The sequence below is a fragment of the Microcaecilia unicolor genome, chromosome 10 (assembly GCF_901765095.1).
Source record: "Microcaecilia unicolor chromosome 10, aMicUni1.1, whole genome shotgun sequence".
NCBI classification, from domain to species: Eukaryota; Metazoa; Chordata; class Amphibia; order Gymnophiona; family Siphonopidae; genus Microcaecilia; species Microcaecilia unicolor.
In genome coordinates, this window is record NC_044040.1 from 7131924 (window position 1) to 7153658 (window position 21735).

At 47.8% G+C, this 21735-nt stretch overlaps 1 protein-coding gene across 1 annotated transcript in view; it reads right to left on the reverse strand.

Annotated features, from left to right (window-relative positions):
* The window catches only part of PROSER2 (proline and serine rich 2), a 49762-nt gene that overhangs the window by 15798 nt on the left and 12229 nt on the right, over nt 1-21735 (reverse strand). The window contains exon 2 of the mRNA XM_030216901.1: nt 16549-16746. Coding sequence (XP_030072761.1) covers nt 16549-16668 — 120 coding nt within the window. The 5' untranslated portion in view covers nt 16669-16746. The remainder of the gene's footprint in view (nt 1-16548; nt 16747-21735) is intronic.

Here is a 21735-nt window from a genome sequence, read left to right on the forward strand (position 1 = left end):
CGAAGAGGCACTGCCTCTGTTAAACCCTGCATTGCAGAGGGTAAGCGTTTCAGAAGAGCGTGCAGTCGGCTGATGAGCGCTCTGTGTTGGTTTCCCCAGGTCTGGTGTAATCAATTGTGTCAGCATCCATGAAGCAGGATGCGGCACTTGCAGAAAGAGTTATGGACCCCTCCGAAGGGACACCACCTTGTAAGTGGTGGAGGGGCTTCCGTGTTTCAATGACTCAGAGGGCTATGCTGTAGGGTTACCCATATCAGACAGGCCTCTGAGGAGAAACCAGACAAAGAGTGTCCCAACCTGGAGGATCCAAGATGGCGTTGAGGGAGAACGTACGCTAGTTGAGTTCCCGTTTTACACCAGAATGCCTGAAGAAGAAGGCGCGCTCCCCAGAGAATGGGGAAGAGAAAAGGCAAAGCCATGGTGTTGTCCTCCTTGAACATGGCTGGGGTTCCCACCACTTCTCAGTCTATTTTGGAGAGATTCGGGGTCATAACGTCGGGAATATCGGTTCCTGCTTCGGGGAACAGCAAGGCTTTATTGCCGAATCTCAGTGGAGAGGGAGTGACTTTGAGTCCCCCTGTTGGCACGACCCCTCCAACCCGGAAACAGTATTGCTTCACTATGGAGGTCAATAATGGAAACGCCCGAAGTGGGTTAGGATTTTCACGTGACCCGAGGAGGTCCTGGCGCAGCATCGACTCGGATAATAAACCAACTGGGGGATTGGAGAGTGAGCTCTTCTCCCCAAAGATATCTGGAGCGGTTTCTGCGGAGAAATTGGACTTGGTGAAGCCAATAATGTCATAATGGACGTATTATAGGAACTGCAGCAGAATGTGAATAACTCTCTTCTTCAGATGTTTACAATTTTTTACTATGTGAGTTAAAGAATTTATATTAATACCTATCTAACAAAGTGGAAGTCCAAGATATAAAAATAGAGACTTTGATTACGGAAATGGCTTCTCTATGAAAATCAGACAATTTGGTAATGAAGAATAGTTATCTTTCTTGTAAAAATTGGAATTTCTGGAGAACCAATTAAGGGAAAAAAAACTTGAGAATGATAAATTTATCTATAATATCCTATATATCAGCTACTGAATTCTTGAAGAAATATTTCTCTGATACTTTGCTAATACCTTCTGATAGCCACCTATTGGTGACTAAAATTATATTTCCTTTATAAATCTTCCTTATCAGAGAAAAGAGATGTAAGTTTAACCGACATTTTGGAAAATTCAGAAGTTATAGATAGAGTTATATTATTAATGACTTTCGTCTTTGATTTAGATAGGAACAATGTTTTGAAATTGTATTTCCGATACATGGTTGATAGTTTTTTGGGTTCAAAGATGCATATATTTCCTGACACATCAAGGGAATCGCAGACTGGGAGGTGTGAAGTCTTGGCTTTTAAGCCAGGAATCATTGCCCTAGGTGGGACCTTCCTAGCGCGATTCCCTTGTAAGTGTTTTATTTCCTTACTACTTACTTGTTTGAACCTAAGAAATTAAAAGAGTTTGTGGAAACAGATGAAGAATGCTCTGCAGCAACTTCCTTCAGTTACCACTGTACCGGCTGCAATAACCGATTAACCTTCCTCCCTCAGAAAATGTGAAGTGTAAGATTAACCATTTTGAGTTTTTCTTATTTTCTTTAAGATTGTTTTCCTGATCTTGGATCTTCCAATTGTGGACAATTATGTAAATATATATTGTTGAGAGAAAATGTTTTCCTTTTTATATTAATTTCTGTATTTCCTTACATTTATGTGATAAATGTGAATGTAATTAAGTAAAATGATAACATTAAAAAAAAAAAAAAAAAAAAAAAAAGAGTTATGGAAGACATTGAGGCCATCATTATGGGAGAGCAAGAGGAGACTTATGGTTTTGTCCACAAAACCCGAAGCCTGCCATTTTTGAGCTGGTAAGACCGATATCTTTTACTCTTGAGGAAATGTGGAAGACTACACAATTATGTCCCAAATCTCGAGTCAAGCTGGTAAAATCAAGAGTTTGGAACACAAAATGGATATGCAGGACTCACATATGACTGTTACAGAATTTCTTTGAAACTCTTATTAGCTCTGGTCAACGAGTGGATACTTTAGCTTCTAACTTGGTTAAGAGCCAAACGAACCTTGAATTTAAATGTGAAAAATCTGGAAAACTAGGTGTGTAGGAGGAATCTTCAGATATCTGGTTATCTGAAATGTTTAAAAGATATCTTACTAGGCCCGTGTGCCAAAAGAGTCTATGCCTCCCGCCTCTAGAGTTTTCTATCTTCTTCCATATAAAAAACCAATATCTGTGGATAGTTTAAATTTAACAGCTTTTTTGGAGTCAAAGGATGACGGTGCGATTCCATCTACATTGATTGTTTCTGTGGCTCTTTGTTATGATAGTTTCAAAAGCCAGTACCTATTTTAGGCACAGAGACAAATTGTTTTGCACTTTGAAAGTTCGTATGTTTCCTGATGTAGCCAAGGCCACACAAAGACATCGCAAGCAATTCTTGCTTATGAGACCTAGGGTTTTGGCCCTGGGTGCTTTATTTCTTCTGAACCTTCCCTGTAAATGCATGGTTAAATAGAAGAATGATAATGTTTTTTTTGAACCGTTGCAATTAGTGATGTTTCTGAGCAATAAAACAGTAGACCAGGGTTTAAGTCTTCCGAGGACCCAGGCTTGACTCACCCTTCTCTATTTGATATAATTTGTAATATTCTGCACTCTAAAAGTTTTTTATATTGTAATTATGTTTATTTCCTCTATATGGTTTGTTCTCGTTTCCCCACTATTGAGGACTGAGTGTAAATGGTATGGGGCAATAATCGTTATGTTTGTGTTTCTTGTATAATTCAGTTCTATACATATTTGTTTTCCTGTTTCAAGAATTGTCTTGAAGTATAAATTTGGAAATTAAATAAAAATAAAATAAAAAGAATGGCCAAAAGGCAGGGAGCTGTGTCAGCAACTTGCTGTCATGGAATACGTGAAGCCCTCTGCTTACTCCAAACTGAAAGGCTAACTGCTGCTTGCATGTCATACAAAGATTAAGGCCTCCTACATGTGACCTTTCTCCTGGATTCTGGCATAAAGACAAGTTCCAAGGACCACGTGGTTATCTACCTGAGGAGTCATCAGTAAATGGATGCAGTGTGTTAACACACCAGCCAGCTTCCTCACTGCGGCAGCACCCTAGCTGTTGACTTTAATAAGTAATTTAACTCCAGCTCAATTCACTGCCCTGCTCACACACTGTGGACAAAAAAGCTTAACAGAAAGGAAAAGTGGCTTTCTCCAGGAGACATCCAACATTACTTTACTTCCTACCTCCATCTAGCACTAATCTTAGGCAAGTTGCTTAACCTACTAGGTGCCTCTGGTACAAATAGACTAAGTCCCCTGAGGATAGAAAAATACTACTGTATCTGAATGTAACTCATCTTGAGCTACAGCTGGGTGGGGGGAAGGCATGCACTAAATCCAAATTACAGTAATGGATCATTATTTATCTTGCAGGAACACAACTATCCCTAGATCTACACTGACTGGCAAACTTGGTCTGTTAAATCCAGGAAGGCAAAACCTAAATTTAGACTCAAAAATAATTCAGCACACACATCTGGGAGGGGGACACAGGTAGTGCCATGCCCTGGACCACTGGAGCCAACAGACTAGGCAAATTGGCAGAAATAGTAGCCTTTATGCCTTTTCTGTGTCTGTTACTTCATAACACTACTACTACTTAACATTTCTAGAGCGCTACTAGGGTTACGCAGCGCTGTACAAAATAAACATAGAAGGACGGTCCCTGCTCAAATGAGCTTACAATCTAAAGAACGAAATGTCAAGTTGGGCAGTCTAGATTTCCTGGGTAGAGGTTAGGTGCCGAAGGCGACATTGAAGAAGTGGGCTTTAAGCAGAGATTTGAAAATGGGGAGGGAGGGGGCCTGACGTATGGGCTCGGGGAGTTTGTTCCACACGTGGGGTGAGGCGAGGCAAACAAACAAATCTTTCCTTATGACAGCAGCATTTGAGGCTGGCCAAGCATTAAGTTTAATTCAACACTATGAAACTCCTCCTAAAGGGCTAATCTGGCTCTCTAAGCCAGGCCCTGAGCCACAGGCTCAGAAAGATTTATTATGGGATTATGCCCAGCCTAGAGTGGCAGCAACAGTCTCCCTCCAATCAGCCCCTGTTCTTTCCTGGCAGACTTCTGCCCCTGGCAGTTCCTTGACCCCCCTGTTCATTAGCTGCCCTTTCCCATCTTTTCCAAAGGACTTTTCTTTCTGTTTAAACCATGCCTGAATTAGCCTTTCCTGGCTCCACTGTCAAAACTACATTACCCACCCAGCTCCTGTCTACAGCAACATCACTTCCTCTTTCCAAGCTCTTTTTGTTGGCACCCTCTATTTAACTGGAGAGCTATGTGTACCTTAGTCCCCTGTTTGCTCCCAGCTGAGCAGATTCCAAACTATTAAAGTACACTACAATCTTAACAGCCTCTTTTTTAAAGCAACCTTGAGCTACTACTGAAAAAGGTGTGAGCAAAATCTAAATAAATAAATAAACCTTCCTTCTTACACTTCTACTGTTCCTTTAGGAATGTTTTTCAAGCTGCAATATTCCCCCTTCACGGCTTCTCAAGGTCCCATCTTGGTTCCGACATACTGGACCAATTTTCAAGGCTTGCAGACTCCTCTCTCATCTTAGCCTGATACAAGACAGCCTCAGAGCACCAAACACCATCTGTTCTGTCAAACTGTGCAAAGGAGGAACATAGATAAAGACCTGAATGGTCCATCCAGTCTGCCCAACAAGCTAAACTCATTTTACATGGTACGTGATAATTTATATGTATACTTGAGTTTGATTTGTCCTTGCCATTCTCAGGGCACAGACCGTAGAAGTCTGCCCAGCACTGTTCCTGTACTAAAAGTTCTGAAACTAGCGTCGAAGCCCCTTAAAATTTACACTCCAGCCCATCCATATCTATTCAGTTACGATCAGGGCGTAGACCGCAGAACTGTGCCCAGAACCGGTTTTGGTTCCCAATTACCGGTGTCAACACCCAATCTCTGCTAAGATTCTGTGGATCCATTTCTTCTAAACAGGATTCCTTTGTGTTTATCCCACACATGTTTGAATTCCATTACCGTTTTCATCTCCACCACCTCCCGCGGGAGGGCATTCCACATGCCATCACCCTCTCTGTGAAAAAATGCTTCCTGATATTAGTCCTGAGTCTGCCCCCCTTCAACCTCAATTCTTGTCCTCTAGTTCTACTGCCTTCCCATCACCGGAAAAAGCGAATGCTACATACCTGTAGAAGGTATTCTCCGAGGACAGCAGGCTGATTGTTCTCACTGATGGGTTGACGTGTTCGGCAGCCCCCTCCATCGGAAAGTTTACTAGCAAAGGCCTTTGCTAGTCCTCGCGCGCCCATGCGCACCGCGCATGCGCGGCCGTCTTCCCGCCCGAAACCGGCTCGAGCCGGCCAGTCCAGTATGTAGCAAGACAATACACTTCAAGGGAAGACTCAACTCCAAAGGGGAGGCGGGCGGGTTTGTGAGAACAATCAGCCTGCTGTCCTCGGAGAATGCTTGTTCTCACTGATGGGGTATCCCTAGCCCCCAGGCTCACTCAAAACAACAACCATGGTCAATTGGGCCTCGCAACGGCGAGGACATAACTGAAATTGACCTAAAAAATTTACCAACTAACTGAGAGTGCAGCCTGGAACAGAACAAACAGGGCCCTCGGGGGGTGGAGTTGGATCCTAAAGCCCAAACAGGTTCTGAAGAACTGACTGCCCGAACCGACTGTCGCGTCGGGTATCCTGCTGCAGGCAGTAATGAGATGTGAATGTGTGGACAGATGACCACGTCGCAGCTTTGCAAATTTCTTCAATAGAGGCTGACTTCAAGTGGGCTACCGACGCAGCCATGGCTCTAACATTATGAGCCGTGACATGACCCTCAAGAGCCAGCCCCGCCTGGGAGTAAGTGAAGGAAATGCAATCTGCTAGCCAATTGGATATGGTGCGTTTCCCTACAGCCACTCCCCTCCTATTGGGATCAAAAGAAACAAACAATTGGGCGGACTGTCTGTGGGGCTGTGTCCGCTCCAGGTAGAAGGCCAATGCTCTCTTGCAGTCCAATGTGTGCAGCTGACGTTCAGCAGGGCAGGAATGAGGACGGGGAAAGAATGTTGGCAAGACAATTGACTGGTTTAGATGGAACTCCGACACGACCTTTGGCAAGAACTTAGGGTGAGTGCGGAGGACTACTCTGTTATGATGAAATTTGGTGTAAGGGGCCTGGGCTACCAGGGCCTGAAGCTCACTGACTCTACGAGCTGAAGTAACTGCCACCAAGAAATGACCTTCCAAGTCAAGTACTTCAGATGGCAGGAATTCAGTGGCTCGAAAGGAGGTTTCATCAGCTGGGTGAGAACGACATTGAGATCCCATGACACTGTAGGAGGCTTGACAGGGGGCTTTGACAACAGCAAGCCTCTCATGAAGCGAACAACTAAAGGCTGTCCTGAGATCGGCTTACCTTCCACATGGTAATGGTAAGCACTGATTGCACTAAGGTGAACCCTTACAGAGTTGGTCTTGAGACCAGACTCAGACAAGTGCAGAAGGTATTCAAGCAGGGTCTGTGTAGGACAAGAGCGAGGATCTAGGGCCTTGCTGTCACACCAGACGGCAAACCTCCTCCAATGGAAGAAGTAACTTCTCTTAGTGGAATCTTTCCTGGAAGCAAGCAAGATGCGGGAGACACCCTCTGACAGACCCAAAGAGGCAAAGTCTACGCCCTCAACATCCAGGCCGTAAGAGCCAGCGACTGGAGGCTGGGATGCAGAAGTGCCCCTTCGTCCTGTGTGATGAGGGTCGGAAAACACTCCAATCTCCACGGTTCTTCGGAGGACAACTCCAGAAGAAGAGGGAACCAGATCTGACGCGGCCAAAAAGGAGCAATCAGAATCATGGTGCCTCGGTCTTGCTTGAGTTTCAACAAAGTCTTCCCCACCAGAGGTAAGGGAGGATAAGCATACAGCAGACCCTCCCCCCAGTCCAGGAGGAAGGCATCCGATGCCAGTCTGCCGTGGGCCTGAAGCCTGGAACAGAACTGAGGGACTTTGTGGTTCACTCGAGATGCGAAGAGATCTACCAAGGGGGTGCCCCACACCTGGAAGATCTGTCGTACTACACGGGAATTGAGCGACCACTCGTGAGGTTGCATAATCCTGCTCAACCTGTCGGCCAGACTGTTGTTTACGCCTGCCAGATATGTGGCTTGGAGCCCCATGCCGTGACGGCGAGCCCAGAGCCACATGCTGACGGCTTCCTGACACAGGGGGCGAGATCCGGTGCCCCCCTGCTTGTTGACATAGTACATGGCAACCTGGATGTCTGTCGGAATTTGGATAATTTGGTGGGACAGCCGATCTCTGAAAGCCTTCAGAGCGTTCCAGATCGCTCGTAACTCCAGAAGATTGATCTGCAGATCGCGTTCCTGGAGGGACCAGCTTCCTTGGGTGTGAAGCCCATCGACATGAGCTCCCCATCCCAGGAGGGACGCATCCGTGGTCAGCACCTTTGGTGGCTGAGGAATTTGGAAGGGACGTCCCAGAGTCAAATTGGAGCAAATCGTCCACCAATATAGGGATTTGAGAAAACTCGTGGACAGGTGGATCACGTCCTCTAGACCCCCGGTGGCCTGATACCACTGGGAGGCTAGGGTCCATTGAGCAGATCTCATGTGAAGGCGGGCCATGGGAGTCACATGAACTGTGGAGGCCATGTGGCCCAGCAATCTCAACATCTGCCGAGCTGTGATCTGCTGGGACGCTCGCACCCGCGAGACGAGGGACAACAAGTTGTTGGCCCTCGTCTCTGGGAGATAGGCGCGAGCCGTCCGAGAATCCAGCAGAGCTCCTATGAATTCGAGTTTCTGCACTGGGAGAAGATGGGACTTTGGATAATTTATCACAAACCCCAGTAGCTCCAGGAGGCGAATAGTCATCTGCATGGACTGCAGGGCTCCTGCCTCGGATGTGTTCTTCACCAGCCAATCGTCGAGATATGGGAACACGTGCACCCCCAGTCTGCGAAGTGCCGCTGCTACTACAGCCAAGCACTTTGTGAACACCCTGGGCGCAGAGGCGAGCCCAAAGGGTAGCACACAGTACTGGAAGTGGCGTGTGCCCAGCTGAAATCGCAGATACTGTCTGTGAGCTGGCAGTATCGGGATGTGAGTGTAGGCATCCTTCAAGTCCAGAGAGCATAGCCAATCATTTTGCTGAATCATGGGGAGGAGGGTGCCCAGGGAAAGCATCCTGAACTTTTCTTTTACGAGATATTTATTCAGGGCCCTTAGGTCTAGGATGGGACGCATCCCCCCTGTCTTCTTTTCCACAAGGAAGTACCTGGAATAGAATCCCAGCCCTTCCTGCCTGGATGGCACGGGCTCGACCGCATTGGCGCTGAGAAGGGCAGAGAGTTCCTCTGCAAGTACCTGCTTGTGCTGGAAGCTGTAAGACTGAGCTCCCGGTGGACAATTTGGAGGTTTTGAGGCCAAATTGAGGGTGTATCCTTGCCGGACTATTTGCAGAACCCACTGATCGGAGGTTACGAGAGGCCACCTTTGGTGAAAAGCTTTCAACCTCCCTCCGACTGGCAGGTCGCCCGGCACTGACACTTGGATGTCGGCTATGCTCTGCTGGAGCCAGTCAAAAGCTCGCCCCTTGCTTTTGCTGGGGAGCCGCGGGGCCTTGCTGAGGCGCACGCTGCTGACGAGAGCGAGCGCGCTGGGGCTTAGCCTGGGCCGCAGGCTGTCGGGAAGGAGGATTGTACCTACGCTTACCAGAAGCATAGGGACCAGTCTTCCTTCCCCCGAAAAATCTTCTACCTGTAGAGGTAGATGCTGAAGGCTGCCGGCGGGAGAACTTGTCGAATGCGGTGTCCCGCTGGTGGAGAGACTCTACCACCTGCTCGACTTTTTCCCCAAAAATGTTGTCCGCACGGCAAGGCGAGTCCACAATCCGCTGCTGGATTCTATTCTCCAGGTCGGCGGCACGCAGCCATGAGAGCCTGCGCATCACCACACCTTGAGCAGCGGCCCTGGACGCAACATCAAAAGTGTCATAAACTCCTCTGGCCAGGAATTTTCTGCACGCCTTCAGCTGCCTGACCACCTCCTGAAAAGGCTTGGCTTGCTCAGGGGGAAGAGCATCAACCAAGCCCGCCAACTGCCGCACATTGTTCCGCATGTGTATGCTCGTGTAGAGCTGGTAAGACTGGATCTTGGCCACGAGCATAGAAGAATGGTAGGCCTTCCTCCCAAAGGAGTCTAAGGTTCTAGGGTCTTTGCCCGGGGGCGCATAAGCATGCTCCCTAGAACTCTTAGCCTTCTTTGGGGCCAAATCCACAACTCCAGAGTCGTGAGGCAACTGAGTGCGCATCAGCTCTGGGTCCCCATGGATCCGGTACTGGGACTCGATCTTCTTGGGAATGTGGGGATTACTTAATGGCTTGGTCCAGTTCGCAAGCAATGTCTTTTTCAGGACATGATGCAAGGGAACAGTGGACGCTTCCTTAGGTGGAGAAGGATAGTCCAGGAGCTCAAACATTTCAGCCCTGGGCTCGTCCTCCACAACCACCGGGAAGGGGATGGCCGTAGACATCTCCCGGACAAAGGAAGCGAAAGACAGACTCTCAGGAGGAGAAAGCTGCCTTTCAGGAGAGGGAGTGGGATCAGAAGGAAGACCCTCAGACTCCTCGTCAGAGAAATATCTGGGGTCTTCTTCGTCCTCCCACGAGGCCTCACCCTCGGTGTCAGACACAAGTTCACGGACCTGTGTCTGCAACCTCGCCCGGCTCGACTCCGTGGAGCCACGTCCACGATGGGGGCGTCGAGAGGTAGACTCCCTCGCCCGCATCGGCGAAGCTCCCTCCGCCGACGTAGTCGGGGAGCCTTCCTGGGAGGTGGCCGCGGTCGGCACCGCACGCGGTACCGACGTCGGGGACCTCAACCTGGGCGATGGACCAGCCGGCGCCACGCTCGACGGTACCGGAGGCGCAAGCACCGCCGGTACCGGAGGGGTAGGGCGCAACAGCTCTCCCAGAATCTCTGGGAGAACGGCCCGGAGGCTCTCGTTCAGAGTGGCTGCAGAAAAAGGCTGAGAGGTCGATGCAGGCGTCGACGTCAGAACCTGTTCCGGGCTGTCCAGAGTGGAGTGCATCGACACCTCCTGAACAGAGGGTGAGCGGTCCTCTCGGTGCCGATGCCTGCTGGGTGCCGAATCCCTCGGCGACCCAGAGCTCTCGGTGCCGACACGGGGAGGAGACCGGTGTCGATGCTTCTTCGACTTCTTCCGAAGCATGTCGCCGGAGCTCCCCGGCACCGACGAGGAGGACGTAGAATCCATCCGTCGCTTCCTCGGGGCCGAGACCGAAGAGGGTCGATCCCGGGGGGGCTGTACCGCAGGAGCCCTCAGGGTAGGAGGAGACCCACCCGAAGGCTCACCGCCACCAGCAGGGGAATGGATAGCCCTCACCTGCACTCCTGACGATGCACCTCCGTCCGACGACATCAGCAGACGAAGTCTCGGTACCACCGACGTCGATGCAGTCGCCCGATGCCTCGGCGCCGATGCAGAGGTCCGATGCCTCGATGCAGTCGATGGAGCGGCAGCCAAGGAAGATGGTCCGGACGCTGACGACGTCGATGCACTCGATGCCTCCGGTGCCGATGTCGACGAAGAGCCCGAGAACAAAACGTTCCACTGGGCTAATCTCGCTACCTGAGTCCGCCTTTGTAACAGGGAACACAGACTGCAGTTCTGAGGGCGGTGCTGGGCCCCTAGACACTGAAGACACGCAGAGTGCCTATCAGTGAGCGAGATTACCCGGGCGCACTGGGTGCACTTCTTGAAGCCGCTGGAAGGCTTCGATGTCATGGGCGGAAAAATCACGCCGGCGAAATCAAAGGCCGAAATGGCGAAAATTGAAGCACCAAAATTTAAAGGGAGAAAAATCTCGACCGAGGCCAAACTAGGCCTACCCCGACAACGAAAGAAAACTTACGGGGCAAAAGCTGTGAAAATTACGGGAAGGGCAGAAAACCCGAAAGGGTCTTCCGGAACACTTCCCGAACTTTTTTAAAGAAAAACAAGGAAAAAACACGTCGAAAAGGACGTGCGAGGTCGACTCTCTGGGGCACGAACGGCGTAACACGACCGTACCGAGCGCGGACGAAAGAAGACTGGCCGGCTCGAGCCGGTTTCGGGCGGGAAGACGGCCGCGCATGCGCGGTGCGCATGGGCGCGCGAGGACTAGCAAAGGCCTTTGCTAGTAAACTTTCCGATGGAGGGGGCTGCCGAGGACGTCAACCCATCAGTGAGAACAAGCAGCCTGCTTGTCCTCGGAGAAGGTTTGTTTGCGGATTAATACCTTTCAAATATCTGAACCTCTGTATCATGTCATCCCTGTTTCTCCTTTCCTCCAAAGTATATATGTTCAGGTCGGCAAGTCTCTCCTCGTACATATGGAAATATCTTTTGGAATATCCCTCAAACCAAGGGACCTAGCTACAGATCTAAGGAAAAATTCAAGTCGTCCAAAGTGCATGAGAGACAAAAGCTGTTACAATGTGGTCTTTAACCTTGTGCACCAAAAGGTTATTAGATAAACTGCACTGGAGAATTTCAAGTAAAAACATTTGACAGGGCCCCCCCCCCCCCCACTTCCTCACTGCTGCTCACAGCAAAAGAGCACTACCTTAAAAGAGGTAATGGCCCGGCCCTCCATCAACAGCACTTGCATCTAAGTTTGGATACCTTTTGGAAGGTAGCTTCTTAGATGACTGTTCAGATCCTGGAGCTTACCCAGGGGGAACGGACAGGGGGCACATTCCCAAGATCTCGACACTTTTAAGAAGCAGATTTCATTTTCACACAGTGCAGATGGAAACTGCCCAGGAGATCCCCACAACTTGTGAGCTTGTAGAACTGCTAGGAAACCCCCAGCCTAAGAGAGAGAGGTAGCTGGAGAACAAAAGTCTTAACATTCGCAACTGTTCTGTTTGCTAGTCACACTCTTACAGGTAGACGCTATGGAATTTTTGGCACATTATTTAGATAGCTCTCTGATTTAGATTGTCTTTGTATTGTTACACTATTTTTGGGGGGTTTGTTTTTTTAAGATATGTTTTGTGTTTTGATTTATTATGTATGTTTTTGTTATGCAACCCTCTTACAGATAGGTGAAATATACATTCTTAAAATTAAAAAAAGGTTTTTTTAAATTCCAAATCTGTGCTAACCCCTTGCCGTAACAGATTTGTATCAGCACCAGTACCAATTATTATATAATAGGGATGTTCACAAGTCAAAACATTTTGTTCATTTTAACTTGTTTCGTAATTTTTAGGCTTTAGTGTCACACATTTGTTTTATTGACATTTTTATAATGTGTGTTAAACCGATTAACACATATTAATTTCTATCAAGCATTAGTTTGAAGGTTAACATGTGTTAAATTGAATTAGAACTAGAGGACATGAAATGAAGCTGCAAGGAGGTAGACTTAAAAGCAACATCAGGAAATATTTTTTCACAGAAAGGTTGGTGGATGCCTGCAACGCCCTTCTGGTGGAGGTGGCTGGAACAAAACCAGTAACAGAATGCAAAAAGGTGTGGGATAAATAAAGAGAATCCTTATCTACCATGAGGATGGGATGAAAGCAAAACAAATGACAGAGGGGTGTAACTTGCACAGAGCAACAGGTACGATCTTAAAACATATAGAGAGGTAGCTTGCGTGTTGACCAGCAGACTAGAGGGACCATGCTAGTCTTTATCTGCCATCTGTTACTATGAATTGTTTAAGGTGTATTAAGGAATCAAATGTTCTTCTTGGCCTCATGCTAACAGGGCCTCTGAGAGACATTCTATTTGCTTTCTTAGCCGCAGCAGCACACTGAGCAGAAGGTTTCAACATATCATCAACGACGACACCTAGATCCCTTTCTTGGTCCGTGACTCTTAACGTGGAACCTTGCATGACATAGCTATAATTCGGGTTCCTCTTTCCCACATGCATCACTTTGCACTTGCTCACATTAAACGTCATCTGCCATTTAGATGCCCAGTCTCCCAGTCTCGTAAGGTCTGTTTGTAATTTTTCACAATCCTCCCGCGATTTAACGACTTTGAATAACTTTGTGTCATCAGCAAATTTAATTACCTCACTAGTTACTTCCATCTCTAGGTCATTTATAAATATGTTAAAAAGCAGCTGTCCCAGCACAGAGCCCTGGGGAACCCCACCAACTACCCTTCTCCATTGAGAATACTGACCATTTAACCCTACTCTCTGTTTTCTATCTTTTAACCAGTTTTTAATCCACAATAGAACACTACCTCCTATCCCATGACTCTCCAATTTCCTCTGGAGTCTTTCATGAGGTACTTTGTCAAACGCCTTCTGAAAATCCAGATACACAATATCAACCGACTCACCTTTATCCACGTTTGTTCACCCCTTCAAAGAAATGTAGTAGATTGGAGAGGCAAATGACAATCTTACCCCAAACTAAGGTGTATACACGTTAGGAGCACATGCAGAGGGAATAAGCCATGCTTGGGGGGGGGGGGGGGGTAAATGTGGGTTATAAAAGGTCACTGAAAACATCTGAAAGATACTTAAGTGCTATGCACACATCTGAAGTGGGCCAAAGGACAGTATCTCTGCCATGCCATGAGACAGCTGCAGTGGAAACTGTTAATACATCATCATCTGAAATAGTAAAAGTGACAGTACAGGGAAGGAAAACATCTCTTTTGCTGAACATTGAAAAAACTATGCTACAGGCAGCTTTTTATAGTAATCTAATCAGACTTATTTAGATTGCCTTTTATAACTCTTCCTCTTTCAGCGGAGGAAGCTATATCAAGATACCATTCAAATATCAACATCTGGGAAAGCAGGTCATCAAAATCTACATTTATTACAAGTTCAAAGTTCAATAGATGTGCTGAATAAGTCTGTTCTCACACTAGTGTAACACACACTAATATTTCCATTCTAGCCCTTTCACAGGAAGGCTTATGATGATCATGATTGAGTAATCCCCATCAGAGAAAGAATAAACTTCAAAGTCCATACAATGATTCATAAGATCATATACGGCGAATCCCCTAGCTACATGAATGACCTGATCGATCTTCCAATCAGAAACAGATCAATGTCCTCACGTACTTACCTCAATTTACACCTTCCCAACTGCAAAGGAACTAAATACAAAACCTCCTAGGCATCCAGTTTCTCATTTTTGGGCAGCCAGCTTTGGAACGCTCTACCAAGATCCATCCGAACAATTAACGACTGTCTACCCTTCTGTTGAAGACACATCTCTTCAAGCAAGCTTACCCTAACGACCAAACTTAACCTATAAGCCCTCCCACACAACCCCTGCTCTGAAGATGATTATACCTTAAACTATGTCTCCCAAACTCCCTATACTCATCCCCCAGTCTTCTCGTCTCCATCTTCCCTACACCATACCCCTCCCAATCTCTTTCCTTTTGCCTATCATACCTTGTTTACCTTTCCATGTTCAATTCACATATTCTTAAAACCTATTACTATGTTTATTACAGTTTGTAACATTCTCCTTACAATACTTTGTAAATCTATTTACTATGTAAGCCACATTGAACCTGCTGTGTATGGGAAAGCGCGGGGTACAAATGTAATAAATAAAATAATAAAAAATAAATACAGTGAACTTGCTTTAGGAAGCCTAAGGGTGTAGTGTTTACAGTCTACAAAAATAAAGCCTTTAAGAAGTTTTCAGAAATTTTCTCTTGATCTAAAAAAGAAAAGAGCAACTTACTTAAAAATATAGTTGGGGGGGGGGGGGGGCACTGTGGAACTGACCAAATGGCACACGGACAGAATCACAGAAAAGTGGGAGCCTCAGATAAAGCCAAAAGGAAGGGGAGAGAGATCAGAGATAGGATTTGATATATCACCTTTCTGTGGTTATAATCAAAAGAGGTTTACATATTATATACAGGGGCAAGATTGTCAAATTCAGGATCACAAATAGATGAGTAATTAATGTTCCCTCAAACACGACCTACTACCTTTCTGGTGAAGCATAAACTGCCCTCTCTGGTCTTAATATCCATGACAGCAGAAAAATGGGATATGCAAGCGTGGTGGATCTTGTGATTAGTCTGAACAAATCTAACGCAAATACCTCAACCAGTTCAATTTAAAAAGTACTGCAGTAACAGACCTGAATGTTCAAAAAAACACTTTTCACCTGGAAGGGATCCATCCATGAAACCATCATTTTCATGAAATTTCAAACTTAGGTTACAAGAATATATCTTGATTAGAAAAAGTGAGATTTCAGTCAGGAAAAGAAAAAAATATATACACTATACGAGAGTATCACTAAAAGAAAAAAAGGGGACCCCCCCCTCCAAATCTTTTCTCTCACAAAGTCCTCCATATATGAGGGATGAAGCAGAATATCAGGAGCATTAATAAGGTAATATTAATTAGAACATTTTCATATTTTAAACATTTAACATTCTATTAAGAAAATAAAAAGCTTCTTGGTGCCCTTAAATCCTACTAATGGGATGGATCACCACAGTGATGACAAACATCCTTCTGTAAGCAACACTCCAGTCAGGCATTCCCCACGAGTGTATGTGCATAAGTTAATTATATACCTCACTGGACTGCTACACAGTCCAGAACATTAAATGTGGCTGCATGCGGAAGCACAGTGAACCATTAACAGCACATCAAATTACACATCATCTGCATATTCTGAAGGCTCTGAAATCTAGTAGTAATCCTTACGGACCCCAAAGTATTGTAAAACCTAATGGGTTCAAGCCCTATCCCCTGAACTGCTACTTGCACAAAACTCATGGGTCATTATTATTACTACTACTCTGGAATGAATTCCTGAAAGGCTCCGCTTAACACAAGAAAATCTGTTCTTCAGGAAGCAGGTGAAAGCTTGGCTGTTCAACCAGGCCTTTAATGGAAGAACTAACTAACTTGTTAGTCTCACTCACATACACACACAAGGATCGACTCGGGGTGCACATACTGCAGCGGGACATATTTATCCACTCCTACCCTGAGATAATATTTAACCATCTCTCTAACCTCAGGTGCAACTTTTTAAAATTAGTTACCTTACTTTCTCACTCTTTTTACTCTCTTACCTATCTATATGTTCCATCTTTGCTTATACCCTACGCTGTCTATTAAAATGTTTTATTACGTATTGTGTTGACGTTGTAAGTAGTAAACTATGCCATACTTTGTATTTGAATATTTTTACTGCTGTCTATTGCTTATGTTTGATTTATTCTTGCTAAACACCGCCTTGAGTGAATTATTTCAAAAAGGTGGTAAATAAATCCTAATAAATAAATAAATAACTCAATAAAAAGCGTATCTTGTTGGAAGGAAGGAAAGAGCAGAATTACTCACATGATAAGACCACTTCAACCCAACACTGCCATCCGGAGTCTCAAAGTCACTTAGTCCACCGCTGGATGAGACTCCCGATTCCATTTCCAAGAAGTACAAATTCATCAGATTTCTCGGCATCCCAAATAATAAACGAAGGAGGTACTAAGAACAGCAACTTCTTTTATGTAATTCCAGGACTGTTCCCTTAATTCATTTCTGGTAGACAGCACAAATAAAACAAACAACTTTAGAATTACGTACAAGCTTAGATTTAAAAAAAATATGTACACTTTTTTTATATATATATACACTAGTAAAAAAGGCCTGTTTCTGACACAAATGAAACGGGCGCTAGCAAGGTTTTCCTCGGAGTGTGTATGTTTGAGAGAGTGTATGTGTGTGTGACTGCGTTAGAGAGACAGGAATGTGCGAGTGTGTGACATATAGTGAGTGTGTGAGAATGAGTGGGCGTCAGCGTCAGGGGCCCCTCCCCCCCTCCCAGTTCGAGGGTTTCCCCCTCTCCCTCCCCCTCTACCTCCCACGTTCTGGGTCCCTGGGCCCCTCCCTCCCACCCACGTACCTCCCACGTTCTGGGTCCCTGGGCCCCTCCCTCCCACCCACGTTCTGGGTCCCTGGGCCCCTTCCTCCCCCCCCCCATCCATCCCTTCCTTCCTTCCACCCCCCTCCCTCTCCTTTTAAAAAGGCTGCTGTTACTCTGGAGCCTTCATCAGACTTCTAGCAGCAAACGGCACAGCAGCTCTGGGAGTGTGCGTTTTTGATCGCTGTAGAGAGTCTTCAGCTCGGGTCGTATAAAATAAAATTAAAGAAAAAGAAAAGGAAATCTCCCAGCTCCGCAGCTGTGGGGCCGCACGATGGCCGAGAAGCTGCGCCGGGGGGTGGGATCCTCCAGCGCTTGACAAGTTCTGCTCCGCCGTGGAAACAGCTGATGTTCCGGTTCCGGCGATTCTTTCTCCTTCAGGTGGTTCGGTGGAGCCTTCAGGTGCGTCAGCGGCGGTCTGGTCTTCGTGCTGCTCTGATTCATATCACGCTGCCGTTTTTGCGGGAACGGCGGCCATTTTGTCAGCCCTTCAAAGTGTTTTTTTTTTTTTTTTTAAATAGGTAGGAGTTCACGTTGACTCGCGCCGCTGTTCTCTGATTGGACACAGTCATTGATGATGCTTGCGGGAACAGGAGCACGAATGCTTCAATGTTTTTGTCCACTCTGCCAGCTTCAGAACGTTGCAGATGGGTTTTATTATATAGGATATAAATAAATCAGCACCTCCATATACCCTCTTTCCCAAAATCATGAAAACAATCATGCATCTAATGCCCAGCTGTGCCTCCAGTCCATATGGCAGGAAAGACTAATTTAATTGTGTCTGTGTTTAGGGCACAGTTAGCTACATCATGGTCTGCCAAGACCATGGGGATAATAAGACAAACTGTGGTAGGACACATGAAATATCCTTCGCTTTTCCTGTGTGCATATGGAGTGACATAGCCAACGCCAAGATAACCCTCCTAAACAATGGCTAAAATCTCCTGGTCCTTTAGTATTCAAAAACATTTATTTGATACAGACACGTCATACCTGACTAAACAAGGCTGAATTGCTTACCTATAAGGTAAAATTATGTATAATCATACCTGATAATTTTCTTTCCATTAATCATAGCTGATCAATCCATAGACTGGTGGGTTGTGTCCATCTACCAGCAGGTGGAGATAGAGAGCAAACTTTTGCCTCCCTATATGTGGTCATGTGCTGCCGGAAACTCCTCAGTATGTCGATATCAAAGCTCCATCCGCAGGACTCAGCACTTAGAGAATTACACCCACGAAGGGACACTCTGCCCAGCTCACCACCGCCGAAACGGGGGAGGGGAATTAACCCAGCTCATCCCCACACAAGTGGGGGAGGGGAATCCGTCCAGCTCATCCCCGCGGAGCGGGGGAGGGACACCACACCCGCCGATGCGGGGGGATCTGGCTTATCCTGCAACCGCAACCGCGGGAGGAGCTGACTGACCCTAACACCGCCGAAGCGGGAGGGGTACAAAGCTGCCCTACAGCCGCACGAAGCGGGAGGGAGTGCCGGCAGAATTTATGTCTCAATCCAGCCCCGTAAAACGGAGGGGAGAGGAATGCAGCAGCTCACTGTAACACAAACTCGTCTCAACTCTTGAAGAATCCAAGTGAAAGAAGAACTTGAACACGAAGTCCTCCTGAAGTAACTGAAGGCTAAACTTGAACCTAAAATTCAACCAGAATATAAACAGTACAGATATCTGGGAGGGGCTATGGATTGATCAGCTATGATTAATGGAAAGAAAATTATCAGGTATGATTATACATAATTTTACCTTCCATATCATCAAGCTGATCAATCCATAGACTGGTGGGATGTACCGAAGCAGTACTCACCCAGGGCGGGACATAGAAATCCCTGACCTCAACACTGAAGCTCCAAACCGGGCCTCCGCCCGTGCAGCCACAGTCAAACGGTAATGCTTGGAGAATGTATGAGCCGAAGCCCCGTTGCCGCCTTGCATATCTCTTCCAAGGAGACGGATCCGGCCTCTGCCATCGAGGCCGCCTGAGCTCTCGTGGAGTGAGCCTTCAGCTGGATAGGCGGCACCTTCCCCGCGGCCACATAAGCCGCTGCAATGGCTTCCTTGACCCATCTTGCCACTGTAGGCTTAGCAGCCTGCAGACCCTTACGAGGACCTGCAAACAGGACAAACAGATGATCCGATTTCCGGAAATCATTGGTCACTTCCAAGTATCTGATGATGACTCGTCTCACATCCAGATATTCAAGAGCGGAGTACTCCTCTGGGTAGTCCTCCCTACGAAAGGAAGGGAGACAGAGCTGCTGATTCACATGGAAGCGAGAAACAATCTTGGGCAGGAAGGAAGGCACTGTGCGAATAGTCACTCCTGCCTCAGTGAACTGCAGAAAAGGCTCTCGACATGAGAGCGCCTGGAGCTCGGAAACTCTTCTGGCTGAAGTGATAGCCACCAAAAAGACTGCTTTCAACGTCAGGTCTTTCAGAGATGCCCTCGACAAGGGTTCAACAGGCGGCTTCTGCAATGCTCTTATCACCAGGTTGAGATTCCACGCAGGCACCACTGAGTGCAGAGGAGGGCGCAGGTGATTAACTCCCTTGAGAAAGCGCACCACATCTGGCTGCGAAGCCAGGGAAGCACCCTTCAGGCGGCCCCTGAAGCAAGCCAGAGCCGCTACCTGGACTTTAAGGGAACTGAGCGACAGGCCTTTCTCCAGACCTTCTTGCAGGAACGCCAACACTGAAGAAATTGGAGCAGTGAAGGGAGAAAGTGAGCCTGCTTCACACCATGCTGCAAAGATACGCCAAACCCTGGCGTAAGCAGTAGAAGTAGAGCGCTTCCTCGCTCTCAGCATAGTGGCGATGACCTTGTCTGAGAAGCCCTTCTTCCTCAGACGCTGCCGCTCAATAGCCAGGCCGTAAGACCAAAGGGAGAGGGATCCTCCATCACCACGGGACCCTGATGTAACAGGCCCTGCTCCACTGACAGCCGCAGAGGATCGTCGACTGAGAGCCTGATCAAGTCCGCATACCAGGGACGTCTGGGCCAATCCGGACCCACCAGGATTACCCTGCCGGGATGCTTTGCCACCCGGTCTAGCACCCTGCCCAACATGGGCCAGGGCGGGAACACATAGAGGAGCTCTTGTGTCGGCCACTGTTGGAGAAGAGCATCTACTCCCAGGGATCGAGGGTCCCGTCCTCTGCTGAAAAAGCGCGGCACTTGGCAATTGGCCGATGACGCCATCAGATCTAGGCTCGGCTGGCCCCAGCGCTTCGTGATGTCCAAGAACGCCTGAGCAGATAGTTGCCACTCTCCGGGCTCCAAGGTATGGCGACTGAGAAAGTCCGCCTTGACATTCATGACTCCGGCAATGTGGGCCGCTGAAAGCTGCTCCAGGTTCGCTTCCGCCCACTGGCAAAGACTCATAGCCTCCTTGGCTAGAGGGGCGCTCTTGGTACCTCCCTGGCGGTTGATATAGGCCACAGCCGTGGCATTGTCCGACAGGACCCGTACAGGCTACAACACCAGTACCGGGATGAACTCCAATAACACCAACCGAATGGCTCTGAGTTCCAGGAGGTTGATAGACCACTTGCCTCTGCAGGAGACTAGAGCCCCTGCGCTGTCCTTCCCAAGCAGTGGGCTCCCCAGCCCATCAAAGAGGCGTCTGTCGTGACGACAATCCACTCCGGGGTCACCAGAGGCAATCCTGCAGACAACTTGTCTGTCTGCGTCCACCAGCTCAGCGCCTTGCGCACTGCTGGGTCCACGGAAAGGCGCACAGCATAATCCTCCGACATCGGAGTCCAGCGCAGCAGCAGAGATAGCTGTAGTGGTCTCATATGAGCCCTGGCCCAGGGCACTACTTCCATCGTGGCCGTCATAGAGCCCAACAGCTGCACGTAGTCCCAAGCCCGAATAGGAGAGGCTACTAGGAACTAGTCCACCTGAGCCTGAAGCTTGACAATCCGATTGTCTGGCAGGAACACTCTGCCCACTTGGGTGTCGAATCGAACTCCCAGATACTCCAGGGACTGAGTCGGGCGCAGCTGGCTCTTCTTCCAGTTGATGATCCATCCCAGGGAGCTCACCAGAGCAACTACCCGGTCCATAGCTTTGCCGCACTCTGCATAAGAGGGGGCTCGGATCAACCAGACGTCCAGATAAGGATGGACTTGTACTCCTTCCTTTAGCAGGAAGGCCGCTATGACCCCCATTACTTTGGAAAAGGTCCGCGGAGCAGTAGCCAACCCGAAAGGGAGGGCTCTGAACTGGAAGTGTCGTCTCAGGACTGTAAAACGCAGAAAGCGTTGGAGAGGAGGCCAGATGGGAATATGCAGGTACGCTTCCTTGATGTCCAAGGAAGCCAAGAACTCTCCTGCCTTCACTGCCGCTATAACAGAGCGGAGAGTCTCCATGCGAAAGTGCCTCACTTTCCAGGCCCGATTGACCCCTTTGAGGTTGAGGATAGGCCGGACAGAACCTCCTTTCTTTGGAACCACAAAGTAAATGGAGTAACGTCCCTTGCCAATCTGATTTTTGGCACCGGAACGACCGCACCCAGGCGGATCAGGTTGTCCAAGGTCTGCTGCACTGCCACAGCTTGACCGGAGACTTGCAGGGAGAGAG